General features: G+C 49.8%; 1 protein-coding gene across 2 annotated transcripts in view; it reads right to left on the minus strand.

The window, feature by feature from the left end:
• Positions 1-758: 758 nt before the first annotated feature.
• The window catches only part of LOC135908488 (uncharacterized), a 41,567-nt gene continuing 20,355 nt past the window's right edge, over positions 759-21,970 (minus strand). Inside the window, exons 3-9 of one of the 2 annotated variants that reach the window (XM_065440291.2) lie at positions 21,167-21,276; positions 17,694-17,834; positions 15,892-15,956; positions 12,627-12,861; positions 5,534-5,822; positions 4,635-4,968; positions 759-1,349 (exon numbers count right to left, since the gene is read on the minus strand). In XM_065440291.2, coding sequence (XP_065296363.1) covers positions 953-1,349; positions 4,635-4,968; positions 5,534-5,822; positions 12,627-12,861; positions 15,892-15,956; positions 17,694-17,834; positions 21,167-21,276 — 1,571 coding nt within the window. In that variant the 3' untranslated portion in view covers positions 759-952. The remainder of the gene's footprint in view (positions 1,350-4,634; positions 4,969-5,533; positions 5,823-12,626; positions 12,862-15,891; positions 15,957-17,693; positions 17,835-21,166; positions 21,277-21,970) is intronic. The other variant, XM_065440292.2, reaches the window with a different exon arrangement.

Genomic DNA, 21,970 nt, shown 5'->3' on the forward strand with positions numbered 1-21,970 from the left:
CGCCACCGGTACGTGAGCGCTGGGTAATCACTGAGGGGGGCCAAATTCGCTCACATTGCACCAAAAAAATTGCTCTCGCTTTCATGCGATGCAAAAATATGCATCAGCTCGGTGCGCCACCAGCGCCCACTGGTGGCACAACAAGCGCCGGCATACACGCGCACCGAGTACCTCATCTGCATAGCTGAGCATCGTACCCCAGCACTATGGCGTTTACTCCGCAATGCGCGGTGATGCTTGTATAAATAACGGATGGATTTGATGCGCTCAGATTTGACGGCCGACTGTGCTCGACGGTATCATTGCGATTTCGAGTGGTGCCTACATCTCGGGGCACAAGTTTGGTTAATAAAGAGTTGTATTCCTAATTCACACTTCCGGCAATGTCGGCTCCTTCACCGTCACTACAACGTGACAATACAAATAATTTTTTTTTACACGCTTATGACAAAGAGTAGTAGAGAAGCCCAATTTTAAAAAGCAATAGTATACGGTTTCATGCTTTACAAAGTGTAAAGCACTACCCTCATGCGGTTTGTGCCAATTAAAAAGAATGTTTATATAAAAACGCTTTCGTGCGACATCAACTTGCACGTCGCACAAAACTGTAAAAACGTGTACTATATACACCCGCGGAGCCTAATGCTCGAGAGACATTAACAAAGGCAGTATCTTAAAACAGCTTCGTAGTATTCCTGTGGAAGTTATCAGGAAATGTCTCAATTTAAACTAATTAAGAAATGAAACAAGAACACTAGTAGACAGAAAATGCATCTTTTAAGTAACAAAGAAATAGTTCGCCGGTTATTGGTGTAAACGAGTGTTTTTTTTTTAGATAAATACTATGTACATGTGCTTTCAGTATCAACAAAATAAATAAAACGTTCGTCGATCGGTGCAAGCGAACAGCCGTTCTCTATACACATAGACCTTTCAACAGTTATTTTTGGGATTAGTCGCTTGAACGAACGTACACGCGCGATTGTTGGACGCGAACAGTGTAGTTATACAGGTATATATAAATGCTCTCCCGAAGATAAGTTCGCAGAACTAGCGGGGACACGTGCTTCACGGCGTCGACACTGCGGCGGCAGACGCGTAGAAGGCTCCGCCATGCGGCGTGTTGGAGAACGACGCAGTGACGGCTGCAGGCGGCGCCGCAGAGGGCGCCGCGCTCGGGTCCGCGACGTCGAGCTCGGCCTCGTCCTGACACGGCGCCGCCACATTGGGGAAGTTGCTGCTGGCGGTGGTGGTAGTGGTCGTCGTCGTCGCGGTCTGCACGCCCATGTCTTGCTTGGCCTGCTGCTGTTGGTGATGCTGCTGCTGCAACTGCTGGACGTGGTCGAGGGCTGCGGTGGCGGAAGAAACGAAATCGCACCGCCCTATGTTAGAATATACGGGCGTTGCCATTTTGACAGCCGTCAGAGTATGACCGCTTGCAATGCCGGGCGAGCGCGCGCGCACGCGCGTACACACACACACACACACACACACACACACGCGCGCGCGCACGCGCGCACACACACACACACACACACACACACACACACACACACAATTAGGGGTGCGCGAATAGTCGAGAATTTCGAATAGCGAATACTACGCACGAATATCATACGACTAGCTTCAACGGTCGAGTGTGCGCTATCAAATCTCAAATTGCAGCAAAAGTGCGATAAATTTCATTCTGGGCGCTATGGTAGACATAAAATGCGGGAATTTAATCAGTGGAGATCTTAGAAACATCGCTCAGGGAGCCCAGAAGTTTCCTTCTAAACCGCGATTATTCGCATTTTCCCAAGAATCCTCGGTATGCGCTAACAATCCTTTTATTCGTTCCGAATGCTCCCATTTAGACTTCCAACAAACAACGCTTCGTAACAAGAAATGTTATGACAGAAACTTCCCAACTTTGTGAATATATGCTACAAGCTCTGAACATGGCTTTGTATTTTTCGTGAAAGCGGCCGTTTTTCACTCGAAAAATGTTCGATTTTCGATTACATCCTGCAAACTATTCAATTCGTATTTGATTCAGCCTCAAAAATTACTATTCGCAAACGCCAACACTTAACGTGATTAAGAAGACCGTGGAGGATAACCTTCCCGAAGGGACGCTAGGTCTTCAGAAGAGAGCTGTTTCTACTCAACCTGAAGTTATTCTGCAGTATACACTGATCTATTCAGCGAGTGATGAAATTTAGTGAGTAATGCCAAACGCCACTACTCGCTTGATCTGTAGTGGATAGTCTCATTGGGTACGAAATAAACATGGAGGAATGATATAATTACTCTATACACACCTCTGGTCCTTACAATCAACTCGATACACACCTCTAATAATAAACTGAAACTGAACTGAATCTGATCTCACTTCGTGGCGTCGTATATACCTGCTCAAGATACGTGCAATTCTGCGGTACGTTTATGGCCGCACTTTAGAAGGAGATGCGCTCGGGCGGAACAAGTAAAACTAAATGGTGGGGTTTTGCGTGCCGAAACCACGATCTGATGAGGGATGCCGTATAGTGGGGGAGGACTACGGAATAATTCTGACCGCGCGGGGTGTCCTTTAACGTGCATCCAATGCTCGGTACACTAGCGTTGTTCTGCATTTAGCCCTTATCGGAATGATGACGCCGCCGCGGACGGTATCGAACCACGGACCTCGTGTACGTGTAGTACAGGGCAACGCCATAGATAAGCTAGTGCTGCGGGTGATTTGCAGAAGCAAAGACGAGGAATGTGTCGCTGACACTGTCTGAAGGGGCGCCGCGACTTTCGGAAGGTTCGAAGAAACACCTCTTCACGCTATCATCTGGAGCTTAATTTGTGCTAACCAATTTTTGGTCATTTCTCCGAAGTGGATGTGTGTCACTAACACTATAGGGGGCTATCTATGCAGCTATTACCACTTTTCAAGACGGAGTATGGCAGCGGCCACTTCGAAACAACAACGTAACACAGAACGAACAAATACAAGCGCTGTGCTGAAGCTGAAATTCTCAAGACAGACAGTGCCTCGAGAGAACTTTTGCAACTGCGACCAGAGACAGTAGCATGCTACCTCATCTACCACCCTTCTTTCGATGATGATACCTTTAAGCCAACTGGACGTTCAGAGAAAGGATTGGGACCATGGACTCGACCACCGTCCACAGAGAACGCCACGAGAAAGAGCCACATGTTGCACTGTCGATGTGCAATTCTTATTCCTTTCCTTCTTCGCCATCCCCCAGTGTAGGGTAGCAAACAAGATGCAGCCTGGTTAACCCGTCTTTCCTTCTCTCTCTCACACACACGCAAGCATACAACTTGTTTGTAGTACGGCTAGCTGAAGCTGGTGTATTGGAGGAATAAACTCTGTACACGTATAGTTTCGGCATTGCTATATCTGACTGTCCAAGCCTGTGTCAAAGACAGGCTTGAGAGCACTAATCAGGACGCGATTGCGGCACGTCACACGTGGTCCCACGCTTTTTCCATAATTGTGAACAGGAACAAAAATGAAAACTGACTAAATTTATCATTGAAGCTGAAAGAAGCGATAAGCTCGGCATATAGGACGTATTTCAAGGAATGAGTTCAGTTCTTGCTGCCTTTTAGTACGCGCATGCCTTGTGCGATAGTTTTGGTCATATGAACCCGTGTTAGGCTTCCAATAAACGGTCACTGAAAGTTGGAGCTTGTATGCATACTTGCTTATACTGTCTGTCCTTGCGTAGTCTTCTTTTCGCTAAATCTTGGCTTTCTGCGCAAAGACGAAACGCAAGAAACGAAACACAGACAGCGATAACGCAATGTGCTACTTCCACCTGCCCGCTTCCGAAACAACGAACTGCCTCTAAGTTGTGTCACGAGCACAGGCAATTGAGGCAAGACACAAACCAACAAGAAATGGTATCACGTGCGCGTAATACATTCCCGAAATAAAAAAAAAGTTGGAAGTATAGCGCATTGCATCCTCGCCGTCAATGCGTTTCGTCTTTGTGTGCGCCGAGAGCTATAGAATGTACGAACCACGGTCAACAGCGTGTACTACACTGAAGGAAGTTTACCTCCAGCTCCGTCTCGACAAGCGCCTCTACCCTCACCCTCATCCATCACTCACTGTGCCGGAGGCTCGCCTTCTGCGACACATCCAAATGAACGCACTGGTTACCCCTTCCTGCCTCTTTTTCTATATCGCTATCGCTCCGACGCCTCCTGTCCCAACTGCCCCTCTACTTATGCAGACCTATCCCATTGCCGTATTCTAGTGTCCGGTTGCTCAGCAATCAGATTCCCATCCTCTCCCTTCCCTTTCCATCACCACCTGGCTCGACTGGCTTGGCGCTGAAGGGGAACCGCGTCGACTGGCCGCCCAGGCGGTCGATATGCTCGGCCTGTAATTTTGGGCTGAATAAAAGTCATACTACTACTACTACTACTACTACTACTACTACTACTACTACTACTACTACTACTACTACTACTACCACTACCACTACCACTACCACTACCACTACTACTACCACTACTACTACTACTACTACCACTACTACTACTACTACTACTACTACTACTACTACTACTACTACTACTACTACTAGTGGACTGTAGTTCTCTGCGCTTAACACTGGAAAAACGTTTACCGGACGAGGCGACGGCCTGCGGCCTGACCACGCTGTTCCTGGCGAGCGCGAGCCAATGGAGGCAGTTGGAGGGCAGCAGGTCGTAGTTGAGGCGAAACAGCTGCTGCGGGGTCGCCGCGCTCGGCGCGCTGCCGCGCGTCCAGCACTCCTGGAGGGCGTGCGCGGCCACGGCGACCGCGGCTGCCGACGAGGCGCCCCCGAACGGCGGCAGCGAAGGCCGGGGCTCCGCGGCGAGAAGCCCGCCGTTGGCCCGGCCGCCGGCAAAGTCGGACAGCGGGGGCCTGGGCTGGGAGATGACGCCGCCGCCGCTGTGATGCACCAGCGATGATAAGGTCTGAGAGAGAGAGAGAGAGTTATTGTACAGTCGTGCCAGCAAATGTCTAAAGACCCACGAAACCAGCTCAAATTCCCTCATTTAACACAGCCGTCGAAGCCTGGAATAGACTCATTGCACTGCAGTGGTCAAACGTAAGTTGCACCACTTGCTGTCAAGTCTGCAGACTCTGCACTCTCCAATATAGGCTGCGAAGAAAAAAAATATATATCGCGGCATCTGTGGTCTCCAGGCTTTTCATGCCCAGGAATCTTGAACGTTGCCATTTCGGCAATCTGGTGAACTTCACTGCAATACATCAGCCGTACCTCAAAAAATAAATGTACTTCGAGAGATCTGCCGAGTTTCAACGTGTTTCAGTTAGCAACATAAAGAGGGTACTTCCTTCTAATAACACGGGCATTTACGGCACTTACTAGACGGCACCACGGCCGGTCTCTAGCGGAGCGCGCGCTTTCCTTCTTCCGCTTTCCTTCTCTAGAGAAGCGCGCGCACCCCTCGAGACCGGCCGTGACGGCACTCAGCCACCGCAAAACAGGCGCGCCAGAGGGCGCTGTGTACACACCACGCACCTCCCTGTTCTGGTGCAGCAGGGCCCCCAGCTCGAGGTGCGCGCCCGGCGCCAGGCAGCTGTGCGGCTGCCGGGCCGACGAGTGCCAGGAGCCGACCGGCTGCTGCTGCGGCGGCGGCTGTGCCGGCTGGTGGCTGGGCTGCGGCTGAGGGGGCAGCGACTTCCACACGCCGCCGGAGAAGTGGTCGTGCACCACGGTCTTGGCCGACGCGTAGACGGGCCGCAGCGAGGAGGGCGCGTTGCCTCCGGCCACCGACAGGGGGTCCGAGGCAGCGGGCAGTGCCTGCGGCATTTGGTCGGCGAATTCAATCTTCGAGGCTTTTCTTCTGATCTCGTGAAGACGAAACAATAAAGCTTCCTGCTCTCGAAAGTGAACTATTAGAGAGACATCGACAGAGTTACAGGGGGAACGGACACGGCGAATGACGTCTGGTAGACAGTTTGCCTGGTCCCTTTGACCCTCATGTCCTTGGAACAATAACAACAACAACAAAAAAAGTCCTGCCAACCGATCTACTGACCGAATTCACGCTTTGAGTTGCACGAACTTGCGCCTTAGAGCGAGTCTGTTTGGACAGAATGGGGTATAGGAAGAAAAGGGGACGTGTGATGCTTCTTGTGTAACTGCTACGAGGACTGTAGGAGAGAGCATCGAAAGTTGAGCTAGCCGGCGTGAATTCATTGTGACCGAACAGTACAAGGAAACAGGAAAACGGGGAAGAAGGGACAAGACGTGACTGTAAAGGAGGAGAAGGATGGAGAAGACGAAAGAACAAAAGAAAGAAAAAGAAAGAAGGCAGGGATGGACTGTGTGGACAACTACAGCCATACAGGGTAGTAGGACACAGGAAAAATGAAGGTGAGAGGACTGGGAGAGTTTGGGAAGAAAAGTGAGCAGACTACGGCTAAAGAGGGGCTCACAGAGAATGATCCAAACACGTAGTATACGCATCTTTAGCTGTGCTCCATAGGCAGAAAATATTCAGCCCCACGCGACTTCTCCCTACGGGGAAGCGCGACACCACACACGTGTCACATACTGTGGCCCGGCTACCTCGCATTAATTCGCGCACACCGGTAATTAAAGAAGACCGCCATATTTCGTTACGATCTCTGCATGGTATCAACTGGCGAACTCACTCGAACAGATTCGCGGCCAGCCATGAACCTGAATCGAAGCGAGTCCCGTTGAGTGTCAGTGGGCGCGAGCGAGTCAGCATGTCTGAGTGAGTATATAGTGCTAGACTGCGCTAGTCGAAGTGAGAGAGAGAGCGTGGGTCTGGATATGAGTGAGTTGAGGCCACGGTGTTAGAACAGGTTAGGTGAAACGACGCCACGCGTCTGCCATGCAGCCGGCGCATAGTTAATGATGCATAGTTGGTGCATAATTAATCCGATGTATTGTGGCGCAATGTCTAACGCCCGTGCAAAAGGGGAGGAGACGAAAGAAAGTCAACTTGCAAATGAATTATTGCGACTAAATCCCAAAAGTTGCATTGGTGTCATGTTTTGAGCCCTGTATCCTGCATTTATGTGGCCCATCTAAAAATATATGAAAGGTTGCGTGCTTCATTTCTAACAATTTGTTCAAGGAAGCTTAACCGCAATTTTTGTTATCGGCACTAATTTTTTTACTATTATTTCGGCTCCTACTCTATACGGAGCCGCTGACCAGCAGTGCATCTTCGCTGCAGTACGCGTCTTGAATAGGGTAGTAACTATGTACTGAACGCGTATTTCTCGGGAGGGCTGTTGTAGCAGTGCTTGAAATCTGCCGTGCCTCCATTTATTTAGACAACTGTTCCGGCCCACCACCGACGTGCCGACCGGTTTACGAGGTTTCTAGTACACCTTAACGCGAGTGTCGAATTGGCCGACGCCGCTGACGCGACTCGCGTCTTGGAAACACCTTCAAGGCGAAGCGAGGACCGGCTTGGGCTCGAAGGAATTTCGCCCCGCCTGACGTCGCGCTGTGCTCGATAAGACGTATATTGAGAAGATGTCAAAGTAATAATTTATGGGGTTTTACGTGCCAAAACCACTTTCCGATTATGAGGCACGCCGTAGTGGAGGACTCCGGAAATTTTGACCACCTGGGGTTCTTTAACGTGCGCCTAAATCTAAGCACACGGGTGTTTTCGCATTTCGCCCCCATCGAAATGCGGCCGCCGTGGCCGGGATTCGATCCCGCGACCTCATGCTCAGCAGCCCGAAGATGTCAAAGTGAAGCTCCTTGTTCGCCAGCTCAAGGGACAATATATTCCTGGTGGCTCAACAAAATCACTCGGATTAAAGTTATTTTTGCGAACGCGAATCTAAATACAGACCTCGTAAGACGCTCTGAAGTTGTGCGGAATATAGCGGAGCCGTTAACGAAATTCTCAGAATTCCAGTCGATTATTGAGATAGTGCTGCCGGTTCAACACTCGTCGGTCATGTGAGCCTTATCTGGCTGCACCTGTAATGGCTTGCTAAATTTGTGAAAATCGCCTGAAAGAAAGAAAAAATTAAATCGCGAAGTGATTGTTACCAGCGTAATCGGAACATAACGAGCTGAATTTCGAGTTTAAATATGTAAATAGACTTCGCTAAATCTATGAAATCTAACGCATGAGTCACCGAGATAAATGCATTTCAGTCAGTGCTTCACATGCGCAGTTTTACATCGTGCTCTCAAACACATTCGACGGCATGCGCACGGGCTATACAGGTTAAATTTAAAACAATATGTGTAAGAGGATATTTTACCTTACGCCAGCTTTGTGGTTGTTTTCGTTACGTTTTGGCTATCTTTGTATTGACAGTAGCACTTCGCGGTATTCAAATACTAACGAGCACTTTTCCGGTTCAAATTGTTCGCCGGTCTTTGTCGCGCTGCGACAACTTGAATACTTGAGAAATTATCTGCGCACAAGGGAGTAGCTAATAATGTTGGTTTTGAATTCGGCACGGACGATGGCCATGCCTACCTGGGGCATGGGGGCAATGTCTCGCACACCTCGTATGAGAAAAGACGTTTTCACTACCACCGAACCTGGGGTGTGAAACAAACATACGTACGGTAGCGACAGAGAAAGGGAAAATTCAGGAAACGGCAGAGAGGTCGGACGGTAATAACAGAACGCCCGATATGTGGTGTTTTGTGGCGCAAGGGTAATGTGTGTATGGCCAAAGAGCGCCAGAAGAAAGGAGTTATGTACATGCGTCTCGAGATGTGCGACATTTTACTCACCGCTTTTAGCCATGGCGAGACCTCCTAAAGTGAACTTTTCAGTCACGGAAAGTGAGCCTTTGTCAAAAAGGTTTTTTTCGAGCCCGCACTTGGAGTCATTAAACATCCACGGTCGTTACGACGATACACCTGCATCACTCAACACTCTAAGACATCCCTTCATACGCACCTAAGGGCTCTGAAAAACAATGATTTCAGTTCCAATTCTCCAATCGAGAAAAAAATAAAAAAAGAGCCCGCACTACAACTCACTTTGTTATCCCGAGTGAATACCTTGCAACGACGCGACTGTGGTGGCTAGCAGCTGCCGCCGAGAAGCTCCGCCGGTTACGCTGACCATCTTCCACCGATTACCTGCACTGCTTCTCCTACGCACTAAATCCGAGCTGTAACCGAGCGCAGCACTAGACTTAAGCCCAGACCACACGCACACCCACGCATGCGCAGACAGTGCGGCATGGCTCGTACGCGTCGAAACGCGGCGCGATCCTAAAAGGCTTTGCGCGATCTCGCTGAACAGCTCCTCTTATCGCGCGCTTGGGCTGCCTCGCGTTGGCGCGCCTGGATACGCAGCTTATATACGGCGCGGTACATTCAACTCTCAGTGAAGCAGATTTATACGATGCAAGTGCTTAATCTTTCCTTTTTGTGCTGACCTAAGTGCTCTAAAAACAGAATTCCGTTTATAGACATAGAAACATTTTGAAAAGCTCAATAACGAAGTACCAAGTGGCGTCTTCCAGGGTATCTATGAGTGAGCCCAGTGAGTGCGCGCTGTCGCGCGTCTTTGCGCATGCAAACCACCATTCCTCGCGAGGCGCTTGACGCGCGCGTCCGCAGCGTTCGTGCGGGTTGGGCTAGCACGAGTTGCGCGTCACGCCGCTATTCGCCAAGCGTAGTCGGCGTAGTCACTTGCGCAGAAAACCTGCTCCTTGCAGGAAAGCCAACTTCACGGCTGCGCCTTTGAAGCTGGCCGCACCGCCACTTCGCCGTCGGGTGGTGTGTGTGTGACGTGTGCCCGCGAGACACTGAGCCTGGCCGCGTCGCCATTTCCGCAGTCATTTTTTTTCGCCATTTCGATTCGCTGTTTCGCAGGCAGTGAAATGGGATCGTGCGTGCTTTTTTTTTTAACCTGCTGCGTCCGTTGGTGCTGCTTCGCTGTTGCGACCTTTTAAAAGTTTAGTCGGTGCTTTCCCGCGCCACTGAATCGCGGATATGCCTATAGGTCCTGCAAACCAAATTGCTCAAACTAGCCAGAAAATGGCAAGATTCTTATCGATTTCGTGTGGAAGATCCGCCTCCGTCGTCCGTCCCCGTCTTCACTGATTTCATTCTTTCTGCGAATTAGGTTTCACGGGGAATCTTCGCTTGCTCAAGATTTCTAATTTAAAATTTTGAAACGACAGCGTAGCTATCGGCAACGACGTGAAACGAATACATCCTCGCCGCTGGTCCGAGCGCCTCTCCTGCAGTCAGGAGGAGTGCCTTCCCCGAATAGTATATGGATGCTTAAGCGCGCAAGACTGCAGACCTACGCGCGAACCTGCTATCCCTGGTGAGTGAGAGAGTGAGAAAGAGAGTGAGAGAGTGAGTGAGTGAGTGAGACAATTTTATTTTGTCCACTACAGACGTAAGCAAACTCCACGCCACCTGGCTAGGCCCACTCATGGGCCATCAGGTGGAACCTGACGGCCCTGTCGCGAGCCCTCTGGACTGCCAGGATTTGAGAGGTCTGATCCTGGGCCCTAATTAGCTTCATCATTTCCTCTTGAGTGAAAGGGGGACCGGCAGAGGCGCAGCCCCACAGGACATGTTCGAAGTCCGCATAATCATCACACAGAGGGCAGTCCGGGCTTGGGAACCGTTCGGGGTACATCCCTGGTAGCTTATATGATCTCTACGCAGAGCAAACAGGCGCGAACACCTAAAGCCTCCTGAACAGAGACACGCGCAACCGCCACCCGACGCTCCCAATCACTGCGAGGCCGACCGGCGGCACTTTTGATTACTTCATTATTAAGACGACTTGGTAATGTTTTATGGTGCTACGCACGAACGCGAACTACCTTGTGACACTTTGGAATTCGTTTTTACTGTCGGTGCGAACGTTAAGCTGCAACAGGCTTTGTTCTTTCGTCCCCATAGTAACGTGACTGCCGTGGCCGGCAATCGAACCCGGTACCTCTTGCCGAGCAGCAGAACGCCAGAGCCATCTATAGCCACGCGCGGTGGGCTTCTGGCAAAACTATAAATGTAACTAAAATTAAATCATGGAATTTTACGGGCCAGGAACCACGACCTGATTATGAGACACGCCGTAGTTGGGGACTCGGAATTAATCTTGACCACCTGAGGGTTCTTTAACGAGCACGAGAGTTTGCTACAATAATCGGATGTATACGCTTAGCACAGTTGACTATTGGACTCTATAGCTGGTAGCGTATGTGGAGGTTGCGCTGAACGGGAAAAAAATTGCAAGGGAATGAGAAAAAGGCGAGGCATACGTGATAAACGCTGCAATGTCCGCCTCTTTCCCTGCAATGTTTCCCCTCAGCGCAAAGTACGCGAACGCGATCGCAGAACGGTGTATAGACAAATCGTCATTTCGACGTTTTCACGGCGCTGGAGACAACCCGTTCGCGGCCCATGGCAACCCCTTGGAAGCCTCGTGTATTATCCTTCAGACCCCACCATTGATCCCAATCTAGGGTGCTATGCTTCAGTAGCGAGTGCGTGCTACAGCCGCGAATATGGCGGCGACAACTCAGTTACTATTGCGAACACCAGTTTTTAGGTAAAAGACGCAGAAACTCCTCTGGGAGTTGTCTAAGTATGCGTAAGCATTGTGCCGCTTGCTTATTTCCACGCAGCCCGGTGTCATTACCGATGTTATGAAACTTGATCCGACCAGTATAAACGAGAGCGCTGCGGCGATACGAACTGCTGTGGACGGCGGCGAAAGGTGAATTGATGACGCAAGTAAACTACTGCAGGTGACGGCGCAAGGTGCGCCGATGACGTTCCGATCATTATAAGCCCTTATCGCTCTTTAGCGCCTTATCCATACGCGTCGAAACATTATGAACCGTAATCAATAATAATAATATTTGTGGTTTTACGTGCCAAAACCACTTTCTGATTATGAGGCACGCCGTAGTGGAGGACTCCGGGAATTTTGACCACCTGGGGTTCTTTAACGTGCACCTAAATCTAAGCACACGGGTGTTTTCGCATTTCGCCCCCATCGAAATGCGGCCGCCGTGGCCGGGATTCGATCCCGCGACCTCGTGCTCAGCAGCCCAACACCATAGCCACTGAGCAACCACGGCGGGTGAACCGTAATCCGGCGGCGGCTCCGTGTGGCGCGGCCGCGCGGGCCCCATCTTGAAAGCGATCTCCGATGAGGTGCCGGAGTGCGCCGAGCGGCGATAGCTCTGTGTGCACTGTTCTCGCTGCTGCGGGCTCTATCTTGAAAGTGATCGTCTTACGTGACGGACGGAAGGACGGACGACTTTCCTCGTTGGGCAGGCAGACAGGCTTACGCATTTGAAAACGGTGCGTTCGTTAGTTCGTACAGACTTGGTTGTGCAGTATATGGTCTGCTCTTAAACCGGGGATAAGCCGCCTTTGAGTCTCCCCCGGAGGGCGCCGGAGATTTCTGGTTTGGGTGTCGCGAGTTAGCTTACAGCTTAATGTGTCTTCCAAAACATCCGATGCGTTCTGCTTATACAGCCAGTGTTCGATAACGTTATGCGCCGTTACAGACATGCGTCTTCACTGCTTGGGCTAACGGTGTCTGCGCAGCGCCGAGGTAGTCTACAGGCAGGCCCAGCCACCCTTCTAGCGGAAGCTCACCTGCAGGCCGTGGTGCGCAGGTCCCGTGCGCATCAGTCTGCTCGCCGCGGCTGCTGCAGCTGCGGCCTGGTGACTGCCCACACGGAGCTCGAGGAGCCGGCGCCAGTCGGACTGCGGCGTCGTGGGGGTCATGGGGGTCGGCTCGAGGTAGCTGCGCGTGGGGGGGCTGGTGCGACAGCACTCCTGCTGCTGCGGTTGCGGAGGTTGCGGCTGCTGTTGAGCGGGGAAGCGGCCCCTGGCGGCAGTCCCAGGATGAACAGGGAGAGAGGAGGGAAATGACTCAGAACACACGCTGGAGGGCTAGTTGGACGGCAGAGCTTTTTTTTTTCTTTTTTTTTATTGGTGCCCGAAAGAGAACGAAAGCGAAGAAGAATGTACCGCTCGAGCAAAGATTGGTTAGTCTCTTTACTCGGTGGCTGCCAAAGCTGCAGTGAAAAGTGTGCTGCGTCTTCGTTCTTCAATAGTGTCACTTTGTCGGTGAAAAAATAAGCGTTCCTATACTTTTAGTATTTCGGTCAATTCGCAACGGAGGAAGTCGAGAGTTACGACGGAATTCCGTCAAGTCAGCATGGAACATGATGAAAGATGACGAGAAACGCCGACCGCGAAGGATTTAGTGATTCTAACGCTTCGGCGTCAACGCGGGAGCCTTGATCACATTGATTATGAATAGGAAATCCGTGTAGGAGCCGGAACTTTAGCATTACTAAATCATTAGTGGTCGGTGTTAGTCTCGCACTTTCATCACCATTCCGTAGCGCTGGAACCGCTTTCCTATGCCAGTTTCGCCCACGCATGCGCACGTCAATGCGCAAGCGCAGCGTGACGTTGAAAACGTGCCTGCATGGTGCAGGTTGGCATCGACAAAAGACGTGTTATTGTGCACACCCGGGTCGATTCGCTGCGACTGTTTATAGTAATCAGTCTATTCGGCATCGTCTCCTCCTACTTAGTAATTTCTTTCAACGCCCCTTCCGTACCAAAATTCGCGACCGCCTGCGTGTGGAGTTATTGCCGGCGGCACTCGTCGGGTGATGCAACATTTTTAAAAGTCAAAGAGTTCGTTGCAGAAAGGGCACCAGTGCAGGTCCGGTGGAAGGAGCCCTAGCGGGTCGCTGAAACGGGAACAGTAAGCAGGCAACGTTCACAACAACGAAACAAAGGAGAAAACAGAACAGTCATGGTCTCATGCATGCAGGCAGGAAAAAACAAACTCCGTGCACGAAGGACAGAAAGAGGGAGCGTCACGTCACCAAGCCAGCCTTCATATAAGCCAACACTCAGCGAAGCTGTCCCCTTAGTTTTCATCGCTCCCGTGCTTGATAAAGTCGGCCCAAAGCGTGAACCCTTGCTCGGCGGACTCGGTCAAGTGTGCTTGGTTCAATGCGCACTTGTTCGGGTGATCAGCTAACCGCGCTCTGTGCACAGGAAACTTCGAGAGGGTGGCTGCTTGTGCTGGTTGGTGAAACGTTCTTTGGGCAAGGAAAAAGGATCCTTAGCGCGCAAAAACGCAGGAAGGAAAGAAGGCGAAAGGAACGCGCTTTGTACTGTCACCTGTCACCTTCCTTCCTTCCTAGGTTTTGCCCACTCAAATGGATTTTTTTCCTTGTATAAAGAAAACCTCGCTTGTTTGCCCGCACAAAGACAAATTTTGGCGAGTTCTCCGACTATCTCCAATTTTCGACTGCATAAGCCGGACCTCTCACTACGGCTACGACTGCCATGTAGCCTTTCCCGCTGCGAAGCAACGTTGTTGTACCGGTTATGGCTGGGAGTGGTGTTTACGAACGCTTTCTCATACGGTATTACGATGGCTGATCGCCAGAAGTGAGACTACTGTAGGTGCGAGGAAACCATCGAGCACCTGTTATATGTCCGTGCTCGCTACGACGTCCAACGCCTTTGTACCTCCGGACTACTTTAAACCGGCTGAACGCAAGGCCACCTGTATGAGTCGAAGGCCTACTCGAACCATGACCTCATCCGTCACTGGATGAACATCAAGAGACAAGAGCTGCACTCGTGCAGTTCTTGATGTGCACCGGCCCGTGTGCCAGTTTACAGTCCTCCTGTGAATCCCTCCTGCGTGCACGTAGCGTTTACTCTCTCCCTCTTTCTACCACGTTTCCCTTTCCGCTCGAGTAAGGTAACAAACGGGACGCTCTTACTGGCCTCTGCGTTTGCTATCATTCCCTCTCCTTCCCGATATGCTTGTACGATTAAGGTTTGTTGCAACGTATGCACTGATCGTCTTCGTTGTTACGTGCGAATGCCGCAGCCGCGCTTTGCTGTTGGACCCGTTGTCTTTTAGGAAGTGCGTGCGTTGCGCGCGGCGATGGGGCAGCCTCACTAAAGACTACCATGACATGATCACGTAATGTGCCGACTTCTACGTGCTTCAGTTTTATCACGCAACGCTACCTCCTAGCCTTCTTTTTTCTCCCCTTTCTTCATGGCGGAAACATAGCAAGTATAATCTAGGCAGGAGGCAAAACACGTCGCACGGTGGCGCTGCCTTCAGTTTTGGCGCAATCGAAAGGAACAGCCGTTCCCGCGAAGAGCAAGGCCGACAGACGCGTGTGGAAGCATCGCCGTAGTCGTGCGAGTCTAACGATAGGAGAGACGGGGGAGACTGTGAGCATGATTAAAACAGTTACGACGAACTCGTCTACCACTCGTTCACTCGACACGACGAAACTAATACTTGATGCCAAGCTTTTAAAAATATTCAGTACACGGTTATGGTTAAAGGTTACGGACGGCGAAGCAAGCAAGCGAGAACCTCCCCCCCCACCACTTTTTCTTTTTGAAAACAAGTCTGTTCACAGACAAGGCAAACTTTGTCTAGACAAGCAGCACGTTTACAAACTAGAGTGAATGTAAACAAATGGAAGACCGCCACAGATAACGAATAAAGGCGTGCTTGGGGTAGACAGACAGACAGACAGACAGACAGACAGACAGAGACAGACAGACAGACAGACAGAGACAGACAGACAGACAGACAGACAGAGACAGACAGACAGACAGACAGACAGAGACAGACAGAGACAGACAGAGACAGACAGAGACAGACAGAGACAGACAGAGACAGACAGAGACAGACAGACAGACAGACAGACAGACAGACAGACAGACAGACAGACAGACAGACAGACAGACAGACAGACACACACACACACACACACACACACACACACAAAACGAGGCATAGCGGTCGTTGCTGTAATTCCCTTCTGAGATCAAGTAATTAACGCTAGCTCACCTGGACATTTCAGATTTGCGGACGAGCAAGAACTCGCTGGCCAGTGCCGTTCTGTTCATGCGGACCTGAGAAGAGCAAGAGAGAAGAGGATAGACGCGCGGTGTGGATAAAGCAGATCTTCTGTAACTGCTATAGCAAACAATAACGCACCGAAAGTTGACTTAGAAATTTTCCTCCCTTAATTCTCTAGCACAAAGATGGCTACTCTGAAGAGTCTGGCCACCAATGTAATAACTTTTTCAAGAAAACCGGTCGGGAGCTTTTAATATCCTCCGCTATTGGAACGCAGCTGCGAAAATGGTGCAGTATAACAAATAACCATGTCGACTCGAAAAATATTGTACGCATATCGCTTATCGTTCGTATTAACTAAGGAATTGAAATAAAATACTTTCCGATAAAGGGACTTTCCATAAATACTAATGAATTTCAATATCTTGCAGCGCAATGAACACACGCAACGGGTGCCGGGACTGTAGAATAACTGCATACGCGCGAGTGCTACTTTCGGTCGAAAACGCAAGAGCTGTAGCAAAAAAAAAAAAATAAAATATGCGAGGCACCGCGCATTTCAGAGTAAACAAGATGCAATGGCGACAGCCGAGGACAGCTAACTCGCAAGTTTGGTCTCATAAATGCAACGTGTTAATGTCATTTACAATGCATTGACATCACGGGATGTGCAAAGATTACTCAGTGACGTATGAGGAAAAGCGAAATCCACCTGCAAGGTGACGTGTAGCGGGTGGATTTCGTATTTCCCGCTTAACACGCTCGCATACTGTTCCGCTTATTCAACGAAACTGCCGCGGTCACTGACGTCGCGCAGAGCTTAGGGCTGCTTCGTACTGAACGGACGACATGCTGCTACCACAGTTTCACTAAATACGCAGCGTAGCTGCGTGACAGGTCACAGATATGGAGCACGTCTGACAGATTTAAGGATCTGTGAGATTTTTTTTTTATGCGCGCAACTAGTTTTCGCGATCGTTCGCTCGGCCCAGGGACGTGGCACGCTTCTCCTCCTTCAAATTATAATAAGGCTTAACGTCCTGACGCTGTACGCAGGTACGAGGGACGCCGTAGGGAAGGCAGGGCTGGACGCCGTAGGGAAGGCAGGGCTGGACGCCGTAGGGAAGGCAGGCCTGGACGCCGTAGGGAAGGCAGGCCTGGACGCCGTAGGGAAGGCAGGGCTCCGGAACAACTTCGATCACCTAGGGGCTTCTTTCGCACGAGAGTCTTTTTTTTTTGTGTGTGTGTGAATTCCGCCTACATCGGAGTGCGACCGGGAATCGACCGCGCGACCTTGCGCGCAGCACAGCATGATCGAAGCTATACGTACTCCTGCTTGACCCTGGCGGCCGCGCCCTGCAGTTGATCAGCGCGACGGCCGAAAAAAAAAGAAAAAAAAACAAGGAAAGAAAAAAAATGGCTGTGGCTTAGCTAAGGTTAAGCCCATGATGCGAAGCATACTAGCCTTTATTTTACTTGTTGAACCACTGTTTAGCCTGGTCAACTGCTGTTGCTTGGCTATATTTGGTTCGGCTAGACGAAGAAACAACTCATGCAGGCGAGCGCACGAGCTGAGACCCGGCTATGTAGCTACGCGGCCGCAAGCGAGCGCACGAGTTGAGCCTCCGCTTTTGCAGCTGTTGTGACGTCATATGGTAGCTACGCGGCCGCGCGCGGCGCAGCAAGGAAGAGCGTGGTTGTGCGGCTAGTATGCTTCGCATAAAAGGTATCACAGCTCTAGCGACACCGGCACAAACGACGCCGTCTGCCTGGAAAAAGAAGGGACCTACCTCGCTGCTGAGCGACACGACGAGGAAGGCGGTGCCCCGCAGCGGGAACCTCACCGCCGAGTTGCCCGACGGCCACTGGTCGTCGCGGAGCTCCAGCAGCCGCAGCGTGGGCTCGTACTCGCCGCCTACCTTCAGCGTCGTCTGTCTCGGCGAGGGGAGAAAAAGGTGGGGGAGAGAAACGTTGTGTACACACCCGCTCACGTGTCAGGTAAATTCGCACTGCGTGAAAAAAAGCAATTTGACGAGTTTGTTGTTTTTTCTCGTGCAGGCACTCCGCGCAACTTTCTCATTAAGTGTGCGTCCAAAACCCCGATTTATCACCATTCCTTGCTTATGTTTCCGGCACCATTTCGCTCGTGGTAAGGCCACCGTACTATCGTCCTTATGAAAGCGGAAACACGCCAGTGCGCATTCCCTTTCGTAATGTTTAAATGTGGCGTGGCGCGAAGCCGCGGCGAGAGGAGGAGGAGGAGGAGGAGGCTGTACAAAGAGGGAAACGGCGGTGGACCGCGAAAACAAAACGAGAGAGCGGTACCGTTCCTTCCCTGCCGGCGTCCCTTCTTCAACGCTTCCTTAATTATTTCTGTGATGGATTGAATCCCTTAATTGGAACAAGCATGGCTCGACGGCCTGGCTATCTGAAAGGAATGGAGGAGAAAAAAAAAAAAAAGACGGAATCGCATTCGGCGGTAGACGCCGGTGGCGCATGCGAAGGTCCGTGGCGATACACAGCGGTATGTATATCGCGATCTAATCCCTGAAGCATTTATCCGGGGCGAGAAACGGGCTGCAAAGCTGTTGCAGGCCGACGCAATCCCGCAATAGTAGGCGAATATTCGGGGGCTGGCGCTTGTGTTGCATGTCACGCATATCGGCGGTAAGATATCGATCTCGTCATCGATGCATAGTTTTGGTCGGGCGGCCCCCTACTTCGGATGTCCATCCTTCATTTGGCGAGGGGAAGCTCCGGCACGAGCGCTTGTTTATGAGCACTTGCGCGCATCGGGGTTACACCAGTTGTGGGGGTGAAGGATTCACACTGCAGGTTGTGCGCGTCCACATCAAACTTCGAACGAAAAAAAAAAAAAGGCTTTTGTTCACGGGCGTGCGCAAAGAAAAATTGTGGTTAAAGGAAAAGCGTTCAGGACGGAGATGCACGCCGAAGAAGGAAAGGTGTTTTCTCTGTTTTGTGTTATATTATATTTCGTATTATTACTATATATTATATATTGTGTTATATATTTATTTTACAATCGCCCTTCGTGTATATATTTGATGTGCAATAGAGAACACTAAACATTTGAAAGTTTGCATACGTGTGCGTGTGCGTGTGTGTGTTTTGCATAACTGTATATAGCGCAGCAAGCAGAACGATGACATACCAACTAGCCCCAGTCGAAGCTCTATTCTCTCCGTTTGTTTTCGCATACCACCGAGGCGCCGCGCAACATGTGGCCGAAGAGGCTGACTCGCGTGTTCCCTATCACAAAGATGATTAGAGTTCCATGTCACGCTGCAGTGACGGCGTATGAAGAAACACTGCAAATTGTGTGAGTTATGAATTACTAGCTCTTCCTTTGGCGGACTTGTGCCGAGAGAGAGAGAGAGAAATAAAGTAACACTCAAACCATGACGATGGCATGCGGCGAGCACAGTCGTCGGTCGTCGCATGTCAACTCGCAAGTGCATCGGCTATTTATCCGTGACTCATTATACGTACCAGAGTGTTGTCACTAGCGCTCGCGTGCATGCGAGAATGTGCGTAACAACTCTGTATTCTCAACGTGCGCAATTCTTGCGCCAACGTTCAGGAAATTTCGGACAGCGGTGAGTCTCGCGCCGGGCGACGACTCGATAAGTGATAATTGGGTGAAAACGAATGCCGGAAAAAATTAGAACGACGGCGTTTAGCAATACTTCCTCAACCGTAGGAGGACTGCAGTCGTTTATTCCCGAAACCACAAGGAGCTGGAACGTGTAACTGATACAATTCAACCGTTTTCTTTTTTCAAGAACGCACGTCAACATGGAGTTTTTAGCGTGTCCGGCATTCCAATAAATGCAAGCGGACTGGGCGGTTTACCGGACGAGCGGATGACGTATGCTGGGAGGGGGTAGCGCGAAAAAAAAAAGAAAGAAAGAGTACATTTCAGTTCCTGGCATCATTGAATGTTTATTCGTATATTTTTTAGTTGAACCTATTCTGTATAGGGCATTTTTTCTGTTGATTATACATGAAGATCTATTGTGCAAGGTCGCAGTCGTATTGCGTAATGTTAATATACTCATTTGAGTGCGCACTGACGAGCGCAAGGCTAAGAAGGGCGGCTTTCAGAATGGCGGTACACCTAGTGAGTTCAGGTGAAGTGTTCGAACCACACATGTGAATGCGCGCGCATATGAGGCTGTGGCCCACTGCCTCCGGCGCCGCACTTCTCTGAAGCTTCTAACAATTTCTTGAATAGAAATTGCTTTACGTTGGTTCATTCCTCAAGTACACTGCCGTTCAAGATAAGGCACCACATTTGTGAAGTGGTGTGCAGTACACTGGAGAGGTCAGAGACACTACAGTACTATACTACTACTACTATTTTTACCGTGTACTACTATTCTATTGATCTATAATGCCCTGTTTGCTTCGAATCTAAACTACTGTCATTTGGCCTGGGGGACGTGCTACTACCGAATCGGACCTCTCGCAGCTATTAGTGAAAAAAACGTTTTTGAGAATGATTGAGAATGTGCCAATTCTGCATCCTACTAGCCAGCTCTTTAAGCAGCTTAGAATAATTACACAAGACACATACGAGTACAAATTGTTGTGCGAATATCGCCTGAATTATGACCGTCATAATTCTCTCTTCATAGGGCTAGTAAATCTCCATCGGGAAGAAGTATCACATAACACAAGAACAACAGAAATATCGATCGTTCCGTATTGTCGCACTGGTTTATGGTCAGCAAATGCTTCACAAGAAGCTTCGGCGTTTGCTACATGACTGTAATAAAAAACAAATCGATGTTCGTGAAGTAAAACTATCTGACTTGTACGTGTTCTTTCTAGCCTAAGATTGACCTCTAGAGTGGTCTCTGACATGTATTTAATTATATTCTTAAATACCACCATTACAATGCGTACGTTGTAACGAGTTGTGCTGATGTATGATGCAGACGTGAAGTGATATGTGCTAATCCACGACGCCCTGTGTATACGGCAGTAACTATAGTGATGCGGTTAATTTGATGGTTTCTCCAAATCGTACGACAATGCGAACAAAATGATTGTGCCCCTGGTGCCGTATTTGCCAGTATGGGGTCGAAGGACTCCCTCAAGCCCTTCTTGAATGGCTTTTCTCTTCGCCTCCTATCGCATGTGTTGTGATAAACCAATAATCAATCAATCAATCAATCAATCAATCAATCAATCAATCAATCAATCAATCAATCAATCAATCAATCAATCAAATACTCACGCCGCTCTCTTGCAGTCCGCCATTAGCGATGGAATTCAGATTGAAGTAGAGCACGCTGCCCATCCACTGCATGCCAGACAGGTTGTTGGGCCTCGGCGTGAAGTAGGGCTCTGACACACAGTTGGGACACGTTCGCATTCAATTTAACAAGTTACTGAAACACAACTGTCGAATTAATGGGCGGAAATGGCCCAGGTACCGCACCGCGTACACCGCTTATTAAATTTTTTTCCATTTTTTTATGCCCTTTATACACACAAGGCTTGGCACGACGCCAAGCCTTCGCTGTCGCCAGCAGCAGCCACTCGCTGCGACGGGCGATATCGAATGATAAAATGTAAACAAGCCTCACGTAATGCGTGCCCAAGCGTCCGCTAACTATGCCGCATGTTCTGAGCAAGCAAGAAGATAAAGCAAAAAAAAAACGCGAACCATTGCCGATGATTGTCAAGGTAAGCGAATTGCCAAACGCTTCCAGAAAACTTCTTTATCAATGTTCTTTGAATAATATATTATTCTGGGTGAATTTTGGCCACTTTATGTAACGATTCAATTAGGCGCTTTAAAATTGAACATTTTAAATTAGGTGCTTTAAAAATTTTGGAAACGTCTCCTTCAAAAGTCTCTCGCGAGGTAAAGGGTTTAGGATATGCGAACTCAAAACAAATAAGTCTAGCTGCAACAGAGAACATTAAGTGTCTCGCTTCACTGACACTCAGGCACTACAACAACATATATTAAAATTTCACACCAACTTACCTACAAACGTGCACAAAATACATGCGTCTTTGGTATAACAAGGTA

Source organism: Dermacentor albipictus, chromosome 3 (assembly GCF_038994185.2).
Source record: "Dermacentor albipictus isolate Rhodes 1998 colony chromosome 3, USDA_Dalb.pri_finalv2, whole genome shotgun sequence".
NCBI lineage: Eukaryota > Metazoa > Arthropoda > Arachnida > Ixodida > Ixodidae > Dermacentor > Dermacentor albipictus.